We start from the raw sequence: 21,354 nt of genomic DNA, 5'->3' as shown, positions 1-21,354 counted from the left end.
GAAGGTCCCATTAAAGGGGGAAGGGAATGGGCCAGCTATGATTTGTTGTGGTGCAAAATGGCATTAGTTAGATCGATTGATCTACCTAATATGTATATATATACGGTATATAAACAAAATGTGATTTCCAAGTGGTTTGTAATGCATAATATATCAAATTAATACATAAAAAAGAAGACATTTTGAATGTTGTACATACCTCACCATTCTGGAGCCGTCACATTCAGACCTGGAAGACAAAAGAAGAAGGACAGAATGGGTTCATGTGTTTTTGTAGTACATGAAGGATTATATAAATGTAAGCAGCAGGTCAGTCAGTAATCCAGCAGGCTAACTGAGGCAGCAGCTCTGAAGAAATGTTAACCCATTAAGACCGGGAACGCATCTGTGTCATTTTTAGATTTCTTCAAGCTCATACAGTAGCTACGAGCTTGTAGATCTGCTATTTTTGAAAAAATCGTGAAAATGTGTGCAAATCTTTGAATATATATATATATATAAATGTATAAATGTTTTACTCAAATCTTTGCTTGTGGGGGTCCCTGGAAAAAAAATTAGATGGGGGGGGTCCTTGGTCCTTGACATGAAAAAGTTTGAGAACCACTGATATATATAGCAACATAAGTTAAAAAAAATTGTAGCAAAGATTTGAGTTAAAAATGTTCGCTTTAAAAAATATATCATTCAAAGATTTGCACCAAATATTCACGATTTTTCAAAAAAATAGCAGATCTACAAGCTCATAGCACGGCACTCGGTGCCGCGCTATGAGCTTGTAGATCTGCTATTTTTGAATAGCCAAAGTGTAAAAAAAAATATGGTTTAAGTGGGTTACACAGATGCGTTCCCGGTTTTAACGAGTTAATTGAGGCTCATAAAACGGACCAGTGACCAGTCTGCGGCTACAGTAAAGCAGTCATCATACACTACAGTATACTGCACACAGCTGCACTGTGCTGCAGGCCCCATGCTGCAGTATGACGCATTGATCGTTTGGAAGGACCGGGTTATAAGCAAATAATAAAAATGGGATTGGTATTTAAGACAGTCAAAGAGACAGTGCCCTCAATGCCCTCATACCGCACTAATTACTTCTCCAGAGTGAGTGACACTCACAGCCACAACACTAGAGGGAGAACGACAACGATCTGGGTACTAGGGATGTGTAAAAGTGACCAAAATGAAATTCAATTACTATGTGCCAGAGTTTTTTAAAAACAGGGTACAGCCAGTGCCAGCGTTTTTAACGATTTTTTTACCTTTTAAAGTAGTCACAGAATATTTTTCTCCAGTATGATCCCCTGATGGTTGCTAATCACTGAGGGTCTCACTGTGTGGTTTCACGAATGTCAATGAGGACATCGCGACCTCGTTGACATTTGTTGTTTGATGTTTGAAAATAGCATGTTTCACTCAAAAATACATGGTAAAACAGGAAAAAAAATATTTTTTTCTCCGTTTATTTTTTAACATTGAAATGGAGCAGCAACTTTTTGGATAGCGTTATCTCCTAGTTCCCACCACCCCAAAAAAATATATATATATTTATTATATTTTTAAATACATTTTCGTCCATTTTCGTCATAGGCAGTGTGGGCCATTGCAGAATCGGACGGGAACTTTCGTCCATGGCAATGAAAGAGTTAATAGCGATTATTAGAATATTCGACCACGCGGTGGTCTGAGGTTATGCTAACAGAGTTCCGAAAATCCCACGACACTTCCCAGCCCAGGTTTAGAACCCCCGGACTCGTGGTCAGGTATCAGAGCCTATGTGGTACACCACACCAAGCCCCCAGAGAGCCACGGTAGAACAGTGAAGCTGCCGTCACCTGGTGGTCAAATACGAGAATGCAATACTTCCGCATTTAAAAACGCCACTGCAAAAGCTTCTACCGTTTGAAACCCTAGCGCGCCGGCTCGGTGCTCAAGACTTCCGCATTAGGACACCCAAATTTGGTGCCCAAATAATGCGCAAGTAGAGCGTTCTTCCGGGTGCTTCAAACGCCAGTGAGCAACTTTCATTGAAATGAATAGCTGGGGGGCGGGGAAGTCCGCCCTCTGGATATATTATAACTCTATGCACTACGCGCCTTAACCACTCAGCCCTCGCCGCCCCCCAAGGACGATACTTATGATCATACCTTCAGTTTTATTGTTTGCCATTGCCCCGCCGTGACGGCACACATAAGGTTTTAGCGCATTTGAAAATGTTACATTACCATACTGGGCATGAATCTAGCCCTAGAATGGCTGTGATATTGCATACTGTACATTTCATGTATTCCATTAATACACAGCCATAGTTCCAACACCATGCCCTCCAGGGTAGCAGGCTGATCGTGGCGGCATTAAAAGTTGTGGCACTCGGTGTATACTGGCCCAATATTGCGACTTGGGGTCAGCTATTGTCCTCTACAGCAGTGGTTCTCCATTCTTTTCATGTCAAGGACCCCCAAAATGATATGCATTTGGCTGCAGACGCCCATGTCAAAATATTTTGTTCCAGGGACCCCCCAAAAAGCAAAGATTTGAGTTACACATGTATGCTTTAAAAAATATTATATTCAAAGATTTGCAAAAAAAATTAGATAAAAAAAAATAGCAGATCTACAAGCTCATAGCGCGGCACTCGCTATGAGCTTGTAGATCTGCTATTTTTGAACAGCCAAAGTATAAAAGGTTAAAGTGGTTAAAATTATTGTGATGCTATATTAACACATTTTGCTGGGGACCCCCTGGAACAACCCCAAGGACCCCTAGGGGTCCCCGGACCCCACTTTGAGAACCAACGCTCTACAGCGACCCCAGGGGTTCCCCAAATGATTTTGGGGGGGGTCCCCAGATGATTAGCTTAACGTGCAACATTGTTTTCTCACTGAACAGTAAACAAACCAACATACAGTATAAGTGTATACAGGGTATCTGCACAATTCTAAAGTTACAAATGAATGACTTTTAAGACCTTTTTGATACCAAAATGTCAAATATTATGTAAGAAAGAGGCAAACATTGTGAAAATAGCCAATCTACAAGCTCACAACGCCTCACACTTGTAGATCGGCGTTGTTGATGTTCACAATATTTTATCTGTGGAACCGAGTCAAACTAAATGCAATGCCTCAACTCCTACAATTCCAAGTGCTTGTCAGGGTGGGGGGTCCCCAGTTCAAATATGATTTTTTTGTCACAGGCTTTAATGTTTGGGAACCCTTGCTCTACATTAGTCCATTTCAAAGTTCTGGCAGAAAACGTGTTAAGTTAAAAATATATATCTCTCCTTTTGCACAAGCTTCACACGGACAACATTAATTATCCCACACCAATCTCAACGTAACCGGTCGACTGTGAGCCCCGTACCGTATGTGCTCACCAAAGGAAGAATTCCTATGTTCCAGTCCAGCAATCATTTCGGCCCCCGTTGGATAGGAGAACGTTGTCCGTGTTGAGGCTCGTGGAAAAATGGAGAGATTTTTTACTTAATCCATTAAGACCGGGAACACATCTGTGTCATTTTACGATTTCTTTGGCTATTAAAAAAATAGCATGTCTACAAGCTCATATTATGAGCTTGTAGATCTGCAATTCTTTGAAAAATCGTGGAAACTTTTTTCAAATCTTGAATATATATATATATAAATGTTTTAAAGCGAACCTTTTTAGCTCCGATCTGTGCTTCTGGGGGTCCCTGGAACAACATATTTTGAGATGGAGCCAAATACATATCATTTTGGGGGTCCTTGACATGGAAAAGTTGGAGCACCACTGATATAGCAACATACTGTTAGGATTTAGAAAACATTTTTAGAAACAAAAGATTTGAGTTACAAATGTTCGCTTTAAAAAAAAATATATATATTGAAAGATTTGCACAAATTATCAAGATATTTCAAAAATAGCAGATCTACAAGCTCATAGAGTGCCGCGCTATGAGCTTGTATATCTGCTATTTTTGAATAGCCAAAGAAATCTAAAAATGACACAGATGCGTTGCCGGATTGAATGGGTTAACACATGACTTCAGCCAGAACTTTCAAATGGATATGAAACTAGAGGACTAGCTGACCCCAAGTCACAGCAATTAATTATTGGGTGAGTAACACAACTTTTAAATGCCGCTGCGATGAGTCTGCTCCCCGAGACGGCATGGGGGGGGGGGGGGGGTGATCTATGGGCTGTGTATCTGGAATACATGAAATGTGTATAAATATCACAGCCGTTCTAGGGCTATAGGTATGAATCCAGAGTTTGTACGAAAAGAGTTACATCCACTGTAAACCTCTGTGACGTTGACAATAAACTTTAGTCTTGAGTAGGAGACGTGTATATATACTGTATAGATAGTGGATTGCTCTTCAGTTGCTTTGTTTAAGTCGTGCGTCCAGTAAACCACATTACATCCCCAGTTGGAACCATTAGTCTAATGGATGGCTGAGCTCCATGCGTGGCTATCATGGATTTACAGTCACTCAACGCCATGTGATTCCAGAGAAGAGTTCTTCAACACGGACCGCAGTAAATTCCAGCCCCGAGACCAAAAAGAAGCCCACTTTGCAGTATTCTCTGGACCATAAAACTCGGGTGGCCCACTAAAGCCACTGCATGGCTAGGCTACATCACACATGATTTATTATGGCCCATGTTCTTCACTACTTTTCATTCCTTCAGTCGTGAGCAGGGGTTGCCAGATCTGCTTAAGAGATTTGATTTGAAAATAGCCGATCTACGAGCTTGTAGATCTGCTATTTTCAAATAGCTGATGTATATGTTTAAAGTGCTCGTGTGGCCCATAGTCGGTTTCTTTTGGGCTGGTTTATCCTAGACCTGGTTGCTTGTTTCTCTCACAGAATCTGGCAACGCTGGTCGTGAGAGGACACATGGGGAGAAAAAAAGACGAAACCATCACTGTAACTAAAGGGCTGGGATCCGGAAAAAACGAAGGAACCGGATCCAACATAGAGGAATCGGAACTGTTTACAAAACCCGATTTATATCACACTGTCAGAGCTGGTACTGTATGTGGACTTCTCGTCTGCTACTAATACAATAACACCACCAGTGGTTCTCAAACATCACTCTGAGAGTGTACAAATGGAACCAAATGGACCCGTACGGGTCCATTTGGTTCCATTTGTACACTCTCAGAGTTACAGACCTGTAAGGGTCCATTTGGACGGTTACGGGAGGGTGTATTACTGTATGTATGATTGTGTTGTGTTGTGTATGAATGTGTTATTGTGTTTATGATTTTTTTTAATGAAGGCCAACATTAAATAGATTTTCTTTCAAATATAGGAATCGTTAGAGGGAACCGTTATGGAATCGGACTGTTAACTCATTCAGTGCCAAGTAAGTAAATAAATAAATAAATATAAATAATAGCCCAGAGTGCCAGCGATTTTTCGTTTTCCTTACGTTTTCAAGTAGTAACAGAATATTTATCCAATATGATCGATCCCAGGAAGGTTGGTAAACACGGAGGGGTTCACTGTGCTTACGCAAGAAAAGAAAAAATAAGGCTCCCGCGACCCCTCGTTCACTTGTTACAGGCTGTTGAGTATAGCATGACTCGTCAAAAAATGCAGGGGGGAAAAAAAGAACTCAAGTAACAGCTATTTCCCCAAATACGCTAAACAGGAAGTGGACGGAGGAGGACATCTTTGGGATCACGCGATCACCTGGATCTGTGTGACTAGACCAGGGGTTCTTTTTTATACCACGACCCCATATTTTGAGGGATATTTTTTGGCGACCCCATTCCAAACCCCCCCCCCCCCCCCCACGACCTTCACTCCGCGAGGGTTTAATGTAAACAAATGGACCCGTGATCCATGTATTCATACCACCCGCTCAAATTGAACATAAGTCCTGAGTAAATCGTATGAACAGCTAAAATCAGTTTCTGTGCCTCACTCGCCAGTGTTGGAGCGGAGCTGTCTGTGACTCAGTGTATGAGAAGTCAAGTGGCCGTCCCTGTCATAAACTCACACAGTTCTCTTTGACTTCGCACTTACTGTGTTAATCAGCTAAATAGGTACAGCTGGTCAGGCTTATATAACAACCCTGCCTGACTAGTCTACTGCAAGGGTGTACTCAATGAACACTAATTGCATTCATCACAGTCCCCTTCACATTGGTCGAAACTTTTTTCTTTTTTTGGGGGGGGGATACATTTTTTTTCTTCTTTTTTTTGTTGCCAACGCGCGACCCCAACAGCACCCTCCCGCGACCCCACTTTGGGTCGCGACCCATAGTTTGAGAGCCGCTGGACTAGACAATGAAACAGATCACTCGTGTGGTAGAGAACAGCGCCATCTGGTGGAAAACCACTGAAAACACGGTTTGGACGTGTACGCGTCTTCGGCGCTCGGGGCTTTGGAAAAAATTGGCACTGAATGAGTTAAGAGGGAATCGTTAAGGAACCGGAATCGTTAAAATCCAAAAGGAATCCCAACCCCTAAATGTAACTTCAAAAGTTTTCTAATAACGGGTGCATGGGCCTGAGGTGATAACGATCGTTAAGAAGTTGGCTTCATGAGGGGTAATTTCGACCACTGTGATTTTTTCCCCCAACATTCTAACGCTTACTGTACATTTTTAGAGCAGCCAATTATTTCTTTCCCCCCAATTTAGTCTTTGTGCCAATTAATTCCTCCTCTACACACATCTCTGTCTGTGTGTGTTCCCTCCCACTGCTGCTGCTGCTGTTCTCTACTGGATTCACCTGCCAGGGACAAGCCCCAACCAGGAGGATGTTATTATGGAAAATATGAATAACCAAACAGGCTGAAGTTGAGAATTTCTTGAAGAAGAATCGAGCATAAAAACAGCATTGCCCCGGGCCAGGAGGCCTGGGCTCCTCCACACCCCTCTAGCCCCCAGCAGGGCAAAAGGCAAAGCACATCCCGGAGCACCACCAATAATGCATAAGACCCTTCTTATACACAGAGATGTTAATATCCTAATTAAATCGTCATTGCTATACTAGGTGACACAGCACACAGTACAGTAATGCTGACTGCCAGTGCTTAATCCATTATAATTGTCCTCTGTAACTACAATTAAAAACAACTTAAATATTGTATTTATTTCAACCAATAGGGACAGCTCCCGTCGCAAGTTGATGAAGTCATTTGTCCATGTCGTGTTTTATTAGCACATGCATTCCATAAATTCCATAGGGCTGGACCACGCATGGACAAATTACATCATTAACTTGCGACGGGAGCGGTCCTTTGAGTGAAAGACGTACTATCTCTAAAATAATAATAATAATAATATTTAAGGTATTTTTCATTTCAAATTCTAGTTACATAGGCCAATTATAGTGTATTAAGGCATACAGTATAAGGCTTATTAGCCAGGGATCCTTTTAACCCATTAAGACCCAAACAGTTTTCTGAAAAATGTATGTTTCTATATCAGTGGTGCTCAAACTTTTTCATGTCAAGGACCCCCAAAATTATATGTATTTGATATGTCAGCCAAAGTGTAAAATAATGTTTTTTAAATCAAAAAGTGACAGAGATGCGTTCCAGGTCTTAATGGGTTAAGAGCATCCATGTATGATCATTGCTGTCCGGCAGCTTTAATTTACAAGAAGTCTACACATTTAGAGAATGTAGAAGAATTGTTAGTTTGACAGAATCTTATCCAATGATAACAAAATATTCTAAGTCTTGGGTCTGAGAGAATAAATCTCATCAAAACAGTGTTCCGTGGCTCAAATCAGTGTTGATTTCGTCCACTAAAGCTATGACGAAGAAACGAAAAAACTAAGCTATGATGACTAAAACTAAGACTAAATATACTGACAATTTCGTCAACAAATAAAAACTAGACTAAAATGTTGAAGGGAGTTGAAGAGAGTGGACTAGTGGAGAAGAGATCCAGTAGAACTAAAAGACTATGCTTTATGCTCAGGTGTTGCGCTCTGAAAATATCAGATCTACAAGCTCACAACGCGTCGCGCTGCGATGCGTTGTGAACTTGCTTGTAGATCGGCTATTTTCAGCATGCAACCAAGCATGAAATCAGCCATTACGACACCATCAAGGCACTGCCAAAATACATTTTAGTCGACTAAATCATCTGTAGATTTAGTCGACTATAATCTTATGATATTTAGTCGACTAAAACTAGACTAATAGTAAAACATTTCAGATGACTAAAATATGACTAAAACTAAATGGAATTTGATTCAAAAGACTATGACTAAAACTAAATCAAAATTTGGTGTCAAAATCAACACTAGCTCAAATGCCGAATAAATAATGGACCTTCACATGAAAAGGGTTGAAAACCACTGCTTTTGTAGGGTTCCCACACATTTGTAACAATGGATTTCTAAACTTTTCCTGTGTGCTATCAATGGCCCAAGACAGACTCGAGAGAAGGTGTCACGTGACAAAAAGAACAGATTTACAAGCCAACAACGAATCACGATGCAACACGTTGTTAGCTTGTTGATCTATTCCTTTTTGTCACGCGAGGTCTTGTACACATCAGGTCACGGGTATTTCACATACTGTTGAACATGTTTTTGGGGACAAAATCAATAGCCAAAAACCATGTATATCCAAACATTTTCCAAAGCATTCGATTCATTCCAAACCTAGAAAACTGTTTTTCTAATTTCAAAATATTTCCAGGGATTTCATGAGCGTGGGAACCCTGCTTTTAGTATACGTTTGCAGGATATTATTTGTTTCCACCTCATGCTCTTTCTCTCAAGTTCTGCCGACTTCCTTTTATCGGCTCAACAGCTGCTCCAGTCCCACCGATAGACTATATGTCAGCAAGAAATGAGCACAAACGTACTTAAAGCGCCATCATAAACAAAATCATGCTGTGGATTTTTGAGAGGTTCTTTCATCCTCAAGTCACCGAGATAGCTCTTTCTTAACCGATTCAATCCGGGAACGCATGTGTGTCATTTTTAGATTTATTTGGCTATTCAAAAATAGCAGATCTACAAGCTCATAGCGCGGCACCGAGTGCCACGCTATGAGCTTGTAGATCTGCTATTTTTTGAAAAATCGAGAAAAGTTGTGCAAATCTTTGAATATATATATTTTTTAAAGCGAACATTTGTAACTCAAATCTTTGCTTCTGGGGGGTCCCTGGAACAACATATTTTCAGATGGGGGTCGGCGGCCAAATACATATCATTTTGGGGGTCTTTGACATGAAAAAGTTTGAGAGAAGCAAAGATTTGAGTTACAAATATTTGCTTTAAAAATATATATATTAAAAGATTTGCACACATTTTCACGTTTAAAAAAAAATAATAGTAGATCTACAAGCTCGTAGCCGCGCAATGAGCTTGTATATCTGCTATTTTTGAATAGCCCCAAAGTATAAAATAATGGTTTAAAGTGGTTACACAGACGCGTTCCCGGTTTTACCGGGTTAAAGCGCCACCATAAACAAAATCATGCTGTGGATGTTTGAGAGGTTCTTTTCATCCTCAAGTCACCGATAGCTCTTTTCCTGAGCCAGAGCAGAGAGAGAGAGAGGCCTGGCAGAGCTCCTGTTGAAACGGGGTCTGGCAGCTGGCGTGTGGTGCTGGCATGTGCCCACCGCGCCCCACCAGGCTCCACCGTTGGACACAGAAAATGATTACCAGAGCCCCCACGGCAGTCCTCCCATAATAGACCTCCAAGAAAGTAGGGCTGTAAAAACGATCCATTATATTTTCACAGCCGTTATTCTGTCAATTACGTTTTTGATGAATCAAATAATCGAGAAGCGTGTTTTAAAACACGCTTCTATATATATATATATATATATATATATATATATATATATATATATATAACCTCTTATTTCCATATTCGAACTTTTTGTGGGGGTTTTTCTTCATAAATTAACACCCTACTTGATCATACTACAGCGTCACACAAAACTGTCAAAAGTAGCAGATCCGCAAGCTTGTAGATCTGCTACTTTTTCCATTTTTGGACGTGAGGTGGCCACCCGACAGACGATATATATAAAAAAAACGTTACATATCAACGAATCAATGAACCACTTATGCTCTATTTAATTTTTTGTTGCACAATGGTTTCATGCTAAAGATAGTGAAAATAGCAGATCTACAAGCTCACAATGCGTCGCGACCATGCAACAAACGTGAGCTTGTATATCTTTAACTGAAATGCGCTGTAACCGTTCGCCTATAATAACACATAACATGTGTATAACATGCCAAAATGGTGATCTATAATTAATCGATGATTTCATTAAATTATCAATTAATTGCTTATAATAAGTTAAATCAATTAGTTCAATAAACGGTTGTACCCCTACAGATGATTACTAGACCTCGGCGGCAAGTCGTCCATAATAACTGGAGTTTGTGGAAGTCTGTGGCTTACTTATTCATCACTTGACTGACGGTTCAGCTCTGTTCACATCCTCAATAAGGAACTGGGATAGTGCTGAACAGCTAACAGCATGGTGATTATAGCTGGGTTCTGTTGACAAAGCAGCGCTAGGTTAACCCCCCAAGACCGGGAACGCATCCGTGTCATTTTTAGATTCCTTTGGCAATTAAAAAAATAGCAGATCTACAAGCTCATAGCTATGAGCTTGTAGATCTGCTTTTTTTTTTTTTTTTTTGAATCGTGAAAATGTGTGCAAATCTTTGAATACATATGTTTGAGATGGGGGTCCGCGGCCAAATACATTTTGGGGGTCCTTGACATGAAAAGGTTTGAGAACTACTGATATTATAGCAACAGAAGTTTTTTCAAGAACAATTTTGAATCCCCAGAAGCAAAGATTTAAGTTAAAAAGGTTGGCTTTAAAAACATATATATATTGAAAGATCTACAAGCTCATTACGCGGCACTCGGTGCCGCGCTATGAGCTTGTAGATCTGCTATTTTTGAATAGCCCAAAGAAATCAAAAAAATGACAGAGATGTGTTCCCGGTCTTAATGGGTTAAGCAAGCCTCAGTTACACTTGGTTGCGTGTTGTCCTGTTGTGCATTAAATACAGCCGATCTACAAGCCCTGAATTATTTTCTGAGCTTGTAGATCAGCTGTTTTCCGCCGCGCGACATCCACACGCAATTAAGTATAAATCAGCCTTTCGTATGATGACGCACTGGTAGAGAGAGATCCACTGACACAAACACAGCAGCACTATACGCCAATGCCAATTACTGAGGCTATCGATCGCCCGTACAGTGGCTCTCTGAGAGAACAGGTCTGACCAGACCATAATCCACCCATCATAACATGCCAATAATTGAAGGCGCCACCCCATCCAATGCTATGTGCAGAGTAGTAGACCCAACGACGCCCTGGAGCTACAGAGGTCTTGACTGACCGCAGTCAAGACCCCTCTGGACAGCTCCTCAACACAACATCAGCTTTCCTTTCTTTCTTTCTTTCTTTATTCGGATCCCCCATTAGCTTCCGCTGCCCGGGGTCACTACTAGTCTTCCTGGGGTCCACAATAAAACATAACTCACAACATGAAACAACATACAATATTCATCCAAACAACAACTGACACTCGTCAGTCCACATCAAAGTTACATTAAAATGCCAATGATAATTAGATAATGCAGGAACACTGGCCAAACATGCATGTGCAAAAACACGTCGATCATTCTAATTGTGTGGTCTCTGTCATTAATATTTGTTAATACATTTAGAATGGGAAAGCATCCGACTGTGTAATTTTAAGATTTCTTTGGCTATTTTTTTTTTTAAATCATGAAAATTTGTGCAAATCTTTGAAGATATATATTTAGTTTTTTAATTAAAAAATATATATTTGTAAAAAACTGTTAGGATCTCTAGAAGACATTTGTAGAATTGGCCTCAGGTCTTAATGGGTTAATACTAGTGATGCGCGTAGCGGGTCAACCCGCGGCGCAGGACGGACAGTCAAGATTTCAGAGGCAATTATGCGGGTTGCGGGTGTTGCGGGTCATCAACATCACTCTCACATGGGAAAAAAATCACATTTAAGCCTATTATTAATATTAATATTTGGATAAAACTACCATTAAAACCCATCATAATTATTTAAAGTTTTTATCATGATCTGACAATGTCAGTGTGGGTTCATTCCCGACAGCCTGGTGCTTCTGTGTCTCACAGCGCTGCAGTAGTTATCCGATAGATCAGCCTATTCTTCGTACCATGGTGTTGCGCGTTGAAAATATCAGACTCACAACACGTTGCAACGCGCCGCGTTGTGAGCTTGTATGTCTGCTATTTTCGATACGCAACAACACCGCCATACGGCGAAGCACAAATGAAGCTTTACACAGCTGCATCTCCTCCTAATCAGCGCTGCGTACGGGTGGTTCACTCGGGGTGTAATGATAAACAGAGCCGGGGTCCCGAAGTGATAGAATATGAACCAAGCCGGACCCACTTGACGATAATAAAACCTGTCAAAACCAGAACTCGTATGGGTCGTGGATATTATACAAGCAAGCACAATGACTGTCTGTCTGCAATGGATAGTGTCAGTGGCGAAAGTTGGTGACACACATACACATTGCAGACAACTAAGGCAAGTAATCAACCTCTCTTGCGCCATCATTCATGTATAACATTAACAAAACTAAACACAAGCTGTAGGTTTTGCATATTAAGGTTACTAGATGTAAAGGCCAAAACATATATTAATTTGTTTATACTGATGTGCGATGTAGGCTACGGTGTCGCGCAGCAGTTCACTCACACTCACTCATGATTATCTTCGTTTTTTTCACCGCGGGTCGCGGGGCGGGTCGAGTCGTTGATTTAGATATCGTTTTGCGGCGCGGGTTGAGGCGGGTTCGGTTCTGTGGCGGGGCGGGGCGGGTCTAGATACATTTTTTGAGTAGTATTGCTCTTGATTTGTTTAATATTTGCAGATAATGAGTTCCATTGTTGGGTGGCTCTATAAATAACTGTTTTTTCAAAGTATTTCTGACTTTGGTTTTAGAAGTTCCAAATACCCTGAGCTTACCCGTCTGGTTTGATAACTGTGTTTTAGACCTGCATTAAATAATTGATCGCTGAAGAAATCTGGCTTCCCCTTCAGCTGACAGTGACAGAGGGGCTGTTACAGCAGTCAGAACCCTGGACCACTCCTCTGTCCTACAGAGACCCCTAGAAAGTTAGAAACCATTCACACCAATAATGCTCACTGTTGCGAACGCTTGGGCGGTTCTGGAAAGTCCTTGTGCACAGTGGTAAAGGTCTGTGGAGAATGTCTGTGTGTGCAGACTGACTGTGGATTGGAAAGTGGACTTGACTAAGAAGTAACCGAATGGCAGGTGTGGCCAAAATCAAGCTCAGGCTGGGGTTGCCATGGCAATCAATTGGCTCATTTTTGGGCCAATGGCCAGAACCTTTTCTGGCAGTTCTGGACAACCACCATATCCGAACCGACTCGACGCCGGGGCACTGCACTCCCTCGGGTCCGCGGCGAACACGCGTGGCCGAGTTTGAAGTCGGTTTGTCGGACCGTTCACGAGATAGGTGGATTTACAGATATACATACAGAGATTTCATGTATTTATTGTAAGATATTGTATGTAAACCCAGATTTAAATAAATGAACACTGAAGATTTTCCAGTATACTTTATCAATTCAGAGTTAACCCATTAAAACCGGGAACGCATCTGTGTAACCACTTAAACCACTGTTTTATACTTAGGCTATTAAAAAATAACAAGTGCCGCGCTATGGAACTTGTAGATCTGCTATTTTTGAAAAATCGTGAAAATGGGTGCAAATCTTTGAATATATATATTTTTAAAGCGAACATTTGCAACTCAAATCTTTGCTTCTGGGGGGGGGGGGGTTCCTGGAACAAAACATTTTCAGACGGGGGTCGGCGGCAAAATACAAATAATTTTGGGTGGTCCTTGACATGAAAATGTTTGAGAACCACTGATGTTATAGCAACATAAGTTTTTCAGAAAACGGTTAGGATTTAGAAGACATTTGAACAACAATGGGTTAAGGGGGCGTGTCCACGGAGAATACCTTTTGAGCTGAGGAGAGCTTTGGATATCATGTCTAATAGCGCTCGCGTACAAAGTGATGCTCACACCGTTCCAACCAGTGAGGTGCTCACTGCTCAAAACGTCCGCAGAATGCGTTATTAGCACAAACAGAGTAGCTGAAACAACTTAAACATGAACTTCTCGTGGTTGCGGTAACGATTCAAACATCTGATTGTAAATTATCGGGTTGTTACACACAATCAGGAGGAATCAAAATGACTGGCGCTACTTTCTCCCGGGCGTCTGGAGCGCTGGAGCGCGACGGTTGGCGCTGGGAAGAGCAGCGCACCAGGCTAGGCCTGTCAGCAATTATTACATAATCGTCTCATCGCAATTATTTGAGATAATTGCAATTATTTTGCATAATCGTTTCTATGTTGAAAATCTACAAGATCTACAAGCTGTACAACACGCAAGTATAAAATTATTAAATATGTCAGTAATTTCTTTGTATATTGAAGTTATTTGTCATATCTGACCAGTGGTGGAGAAAGTACTCAACTGTCTTACTTAAGTAAAAGTATCAATACAGCAATATAGAAGTACTCTGTTACAAATACATGTTACGAAATTCAAAATTGACTTGAGTAAAAGTACAAAAGTATTGGTATCAAAATGTGCTTTAAGTACCAAAAGTAAAAGTACTAAAATGTGTGAAAATAGCCGATCTACAAGCTCACAACACGTCACAGCGTGTCGCATCGCGACGCGTTGTGAGCTTGTAGATCTGCTATTTTCAAACATTAGCCTAGGTATAAAATATAGTTTAAGTGGTTAATGTATGTTTTTTATCGTAATAATTTATATCTGCAAAGTAACTAGTAACTAGTAACTAAAGTAACTAGTAACTAAAGTTTTCAAATAAATGTGAACCCTGTTCTCCCAAAGAGGAGGGCAGTCAACAGAAGGACATTAAACATTGTCCTATGTATAGACCCTGGCCTGCTCAGGAGGAGGAGAGCGGTCTACGGAGGAACATTGAACCTCCACAAGGGAATGCCAGACAGCTTGCGTGTCACATGTAACACACAGAGCGGCTTATCATCATAGACCAATCGCTATTCATGAGGAACTCAATCACTCTAAAACGCAACACTGTCGCCCTTCACACGCTGTGCCAAGGGCGCCGGAGTCGTCAAATGACAATTATTCTACACTTGAGCCAGTGTTCATTATTGCAAATGCATGCAGACTGTCTTTTCATTTTCTCATCTTCTTCCTCCCCCGTTATCAGATTCATGGTGACTTTACTACTGCCAATGTGCTGCTTCTTTCAGATTGCTCCTCGCTGTGAAACTGGCAACGTTATACAATATACAACACTGTGTAAATTTCTGATTTGGTAAATGGTGCATTCATATAGCTTATAGTCTTTATACAAAGCGCTTTACAATGTGCATTTTAGTCACTCATTTCACACACACACACACACACACACACACACACACACACACACACACACACACACACACACACACACACACACACACACACACACACACACACACACACACACACACACACACACACACACACACACACACACACACACACACACACACACACACACACACACACACACACACACAAAACCATGCCAAGGCCCCAACCTGCTCATCGGGAGCAATTAGGGGTTCAGTGTTTTGCTCAAGGACACTTCGACACTGACGATCAAACCGGTAACCTTTCGTTTCCCCAAGCAGCCGCTCTACCTCCTGAGCCACCGCCACCCTCACAAAAGCTTGTTGATAGAAACATAATGGCTACCGATGAAAGAGAAGAGCCCAACCGCAAAGAATGACAATTTACAAGAGTACGGAGTAAATGTCATGAACGCTCGTCAACAAATGACAGGGCAAAAATGGTCACACGTAAGTAAAGTGCAAAGACAACAATTGAGTGCTTCAAAGAGGCAATTGCATTTGAGTTCTCAACGGGCCTGAATATTAAGGCCCGACTCTAACTGGCCCGGCCCGAACAATTACCAAACTTTTAGGCACGAAAACCCCCAAAAGTGTCAATACGTGCTTAATGTCCTCAAAGTCAAGCAAGTTTGAACTGAGCAGATTGGACCTTCAGTTCCAGAGATAATGGCCAAAACATCTTGGAAACGCCCACTTTCGTCATGTTTGAGTTTTGTCCATTTTGTTTTTTATAAGACAGGCTGGGAAGGTCGGACAGCGACAAACTAGATACCTGAGTAAAGTTCACTTTGAGCTGCATCCAATGCAACTACTGCCATTTTTGTCTGCCTTACCGTTTGGCCGCTAGGGGCAGTTGAAATGTCTTTTTTGGGGGTAATAGAATTCTTAAAACATTTTAGGAACCCGAGGCTCGGCTCGGCCCAACTAATTAGCATACATTTTCGGCCCGGCCTGAAAACGTTGGGTCGGGTCAGGTAGGGTCGGGTTCGGGCAAAATTTGAGAACTCTAAATTGCATCAATCAGCTTGAACATACAGTGCTAGTACTTGACAGCAGTCATTCTGGCGGTGAGCCGGGCCCATATAGCTGAATCTAAGCACAATCTAATACAGGGGTCTTAAATGTTTTTCAGCCCATGTATCCCTTAGCTGAGAGAGAGATGAAGCAGGGACCCCCCCACTACATCTTGTATCAAACCGTGTTGCAGATTAAACTTCTTCATAGACTTCATAGATACTAAGCTTCATAGACATGTTTGACAGCATTATCATTGTGTAGCTTTGTGTTCATGTTATTGTGTAAACCCTCAGTAATTAGAAAACGTGTTCTTGGTCTGCTCTTTTCCCCCCTACACCAAACCACGAGTCGTTGTGAGCTAATGTTGCTCATTAAAAAATCTGTATTCTTTCTTCTATTGTGATGGAGGTTTTGACGTCAACAGCTCTCCAACACCCTGTAGACAGACACCCTTAGAAGAGGAGAAAAGACATCTATCTAGCCTATTATAGCGTTCGAAGACAACCTTGTTGCATTATGCATTAACTAAAACATAAAAAGAATTATGACTGGCATGTTTTGTAATGTGAGATAATGTTGAAATAAAGGCTTGTGTGTGACACACACATAATATACTGTATATAGATATATATTTATTTATTTGTTTGTATGATAATGGGATCAATAAGGAATCTTATAATTAAGAGGGAATCGTTAAGGAATTGGCATCATTAAGCTATTAAAACCGGAACAGCATCTGTGTCATTTTAGATTTTAGCATTAGCTATTCAAAATTAGTAGATATACAAGTGTTAAAAAAATTAAAATGTTTCCAACCCAAATATTCTCTTCTGGGGGTCCCTAGCACAAAACATTTTCAGATGGGCGGGCATATATATATTTATATATATATAGACTGTATATATATCAATGTGGGGGTCTTTGGCACAAAAACATTTGAGAGCAACTGATTTAGACGGCATTTGTAGAATGGGTCTGAGGCCTTAATGGGTTCAGATGAGATCGTTGAGGAATCAGTATCATTACAACCCTAAAAAAAGGTTCCCAGCCCTGGTAGAGAAATGGAAGATGTAATGGAATGTAAACTAGTGTTGCCATCAGCCCAGCATTCATTGCCAGCCAGGGTTCAGGTGCATTCCACAAGCATGTTGTTAATAATGCATGAAATGCCACGTCCCTCTGGAGGTATCTGTGTTAGAGCAGGACCTCTGCAGGGGCAGGCACGGTGTCTCCCCCTGTGGAGCACCACTAAGATCCAGCTGTTTCCTGGAGATTAATCTCATATCACTCTCCTCTCTGCACTGTCATCCAGCCTCTCTCTCTCTGTGTGTGTGTGTGTGTGTGTGTGTGTGTGTGTGTGTGTGTGTGTGTGTGTGTGTGTGTGTGTGTGTGTGTGTGTGTGTGTGTGTGTGTGTGTGTGTGTGTGTGTGTGTGCCCTGCCAAGGTGCCAACTGTACTGGCGAATAAGTTGTGTGTGTGTGGGAGCCACCAGCAGGTGCCAGAAAGGAGAAGAAAATGAAAGTATAATCATCATCATCATAAATTGAATAATAGTAAGTGTTAAAACTACATACTGAATATATATATATATATTTGTCGGGGAAAAAACTCTCATCTCCATATTGTAAATGCATTACTTGATCATACTAAACACAAAAGTATAAAAAACTAGCAGATCTACAAGCTCGTTTTGAGCTTGTCGATCTGCTATTTTTGCAAAAGAAAATGATTGAATACTGAAAACTAACAGTTTTGGACATATGCGGTTTCCACCCGATATATATAGAGTATATATATATATTTTATCTAATAATATTAATTTAAAAAAAATATATATATATATAAAAGGTTTTAATTTAAATGATTTTTTGTTGTGACCGTTTTGCAATGGGGGCACAGTCAGCTGATATAGATATTTGTGGTCCTTGAAAAGCTTTGGGAACCCCTGCTGCAGTGTGTCTACCTGATGTGTTTATTTTTTGCTGTTGCGTTCAATGGCTTTATGTTATCTATTACGTTATGTTATAGTTATGTATTTGAGTCAAGAATACATTATTTCAATAATAGATGAAGTGTTGGCACTACTGTGATATTGGTTCACTGTTCCTTTAAGAGAGGTGGTTACGTCATCACTGGCGGACCGTGTCTGTAGTAAAGTGTGCTGAATAAGTTAACTTAATGGATAAACTCTAACATTGTTTGAGTCGTTATTATGCCGTTCATGTAAGTGGACAAACATAACAGTTATGTTATGTTATGACTTCTGTCACGCTATGTCATCATTGTTATGTGTTATGCCATGTCATGTTATATCCCTATGGAATGCGTTTCCTGTGACCTCTGCCTGCTGGTCAACAAGCAGACAGTTTGCAGAGAGGAGAGTTTGACTTCCTGTTGGGAAGAACAGGAAGCAGAGTGTAGAACACGCCCTGCCAGGTCTGCCACAGGGTCACAACCGCTGAGGCGGACTTTATATCCTTCTGCCAGCAGGCTCCGTTCTGCAACAGTCAGTGCAACCTGACCCCACTGCAGAACTCACTGCTGCTGCTGGCCCAATAATAGAGGCTCTGAACTGCTTTCAATCTACAACTGTGACTTAATCCATTAAGACCGGGAACGCATCTGTGTCATTTTAGATTATTTTGGGCTATTCAAAGATAGCAGATATATAAGCTCATAGCGCTATATGAGCTTGTAGATCTGCTATTTTTCAAAAATCGTGAAAATGTGTGCAAATCTTTCAAAATATGTTTTTTTAAAGCGAACATTTGTAACTCAAATATTTGCTTCTGGGGGGGGGGTCCCTGGAACAAAATATTTTCAGATGGGGGTCCGCGGTCAAATACATCATCATTTTGGGGGCCCTTGACATGAAAAAGTTTGAGAAAAGTTTGATAACCACTGATTATAGCAACATAAGTTTTTTTTTTTTAAATAAGGATTTAGAAGACATTTGTAGAATCCCCAAAAGCAATGATTTGAGTACAAATGTCTGATTTTTCAGAAATAGCAGATCTACAAGCCCATAGAGTGCCCACAGAGCGGCATAGAGTAGCTTGTAGATCTGCTATTTTTCAATAGCCAAAGAAATCTTAAACTGACTCTGACTGACAGCGTCATCTAGGCCAGTGGTTCCCAAACCTTTCAATTTCAAGCACCCCCAGTTTGATATGCATCAGACAGATCAGACATGTATTGATCAGTCAGTCACTAGAGGCAGCACAGCAGATAAGGTAAACATGCAGAGTAAGAGAAGTAGTGTAAGATACAGCAAGGCTAGCAAGCAATACAAACACATTTTGGACCAAGTGGAATACTAACATCACAAAAAGCACAATCAATAATGAACAACAGTACTATACACTCTATACACGCATTAGGCCATGGACCCCCAATTTGATACTATTTAGGGATGTTAACAATTAATTGCTGTTAAGAATTTACTCGATTAAATGTATCGATTTTATGGTGTGTGTGATATCAAATGTGAGCTTACCATAATCACAGCAATCCTTAATCATATTCAAGGGCTTTTGGAGATAAATGAGACAGACGCCATAGAGCCCTGCAGAGGGGAGGTGTGTGTCTGTGTCCAGCTGACGCTCGTTGATGCTCGTTAAAGTTATATACATCAACGCAATTATGTTTCTGCGCTCATTTTCGGTTTCGGAATTAGTTTTTCCTTTTGGTCCTAAAAAACGCTGCTTATCAATTAATGAATTAATCGATAATTTGCATCCCTAATACAATTTCTTATCTACAAATAAAATCCAAATCCTCAGAGTTTATTTAACTCTGAGAGTGTACAAATGGAAGCAAATGTTTGGTTAACCATCAATATTTTTTACGTACAGGAACCCTGTCAAGGACCCCTAGGGGGTCCCCAGACCCCACATTGAGAACCAGTGATCTTAGGCAACGCAACTGCAACGATACAAAATCTCACAAAGTTCTTCTCCATGTCTCTCCAGCATCGAAACCAATCATTCTATCATAGGTCTCTATTAGATTGTTTGAGCCCCCCCCCCCCCCCCCCCTCTGAGAGAATGAAGTTTTCTTTTCTTTTGGTTGCTTCTTGTTTCAAGGCTGACCTGCTCCACACAGTAATTACAATTACACGCTCGTTGTTTGTTTTTGCACTGTGCAATATTTAGCGGGGTTAATTCTAGAAGTCTCCGACTCATTATGCCCGCCATGCAGAGGGAAGGCTGAGAGCTGAGATAATAAGCAAGGCACGTATACAAAATATAGAAATTAATTAATTAATTAATGCATGGGACTATTTCCTTTCTCCCTGGGTGTGGGGGGGGGGGGAACTGTATTGGGGTAATTACTGCTTGTCTAAGGTGCGTGACTGTTGATTAGTTTTTCACAAGTAAGTGGGGTGTGTTTTTGTGTGTGTGTGTGTGTGTGTGTGCGTGCGTGTGCGTGTGCGTGTGCGCGTGCGTGCGTGCGTGCGTGCGTGCGTGCGTGCGTGTGCGTGTGCGCATGCGTGCGTGCGTGCGTGCGTGCGTGCGTGCGTGCGTGCATGCGTGCGTGCGTGCGTGCGCAGAACTAATGCAACACTAATATAACAAAAGGTAGAATTATGAGCTTGTGTGATGTGTTAAATAACAACATTGCCATATTCCTTCTAATACACCGTGAGACAGCGTTCTAGGGGTGCAACTGTTAATCCAACTACGTGGCAGTGCTGGAAGAAGTACTCACATTTTGTACTTAAGTAAAAGTAGCGATACTACAATGTAGAAATACTTTGTTACAGTACAAGTAAAAGTACCAGTATTCAAAATGTACTTGAGTAAAAGTACAAAAGCATTGGCATCAAAATATACTAAAAGTAAAAGTACTCATTGTGCAAAATGTCCCATTTCACAAGTTGTCA

General features: G+C 41.0%; 1 protein-coding gene across 3 annotated transcripts in view; it reads right to left on the bottom strand.

Moving 5' to 3' along the window:
* The window catches only part of LOC308096135 (IQ motif and SEC7 domain-containing protein 1-like), a 276,690-nt gene that overhangs the window by 212,364 nt on the left and 42,972 nt on the right, over positions 1-21,354 (bottom strand). For all 3 annotated transcript variants that reach the window (XM_080443434.1, XM_080443432.1, XM_080443433.1), the window contains exon 2: positions 200-229. In XM_080443434.1, coding sequence (XP_080299560.1) covers positions 200-229 — 30 coding nt within the window. The remainder of the gene's footprint in view (positions 1-199; positions 230-21,354) is intronic.

Source organism: Gymnoscopelus braueri (genome assembly GCF_963280865.1).
Source record: "Gymnoscopelus braueri genome assembly, chromosome: 12".
NCBI lineage: Eukaryota > Metazoa > Chordata > Actinopteri > Myctophiformes > Myctophidae > Gymnoscopelus > Gymnoscopelus braueri.
The sequence above is the reverse complement of the archived record's forward strand: the minus strand, read 5'-3'. Positions and strand labels throughout refer to the sequence as shown.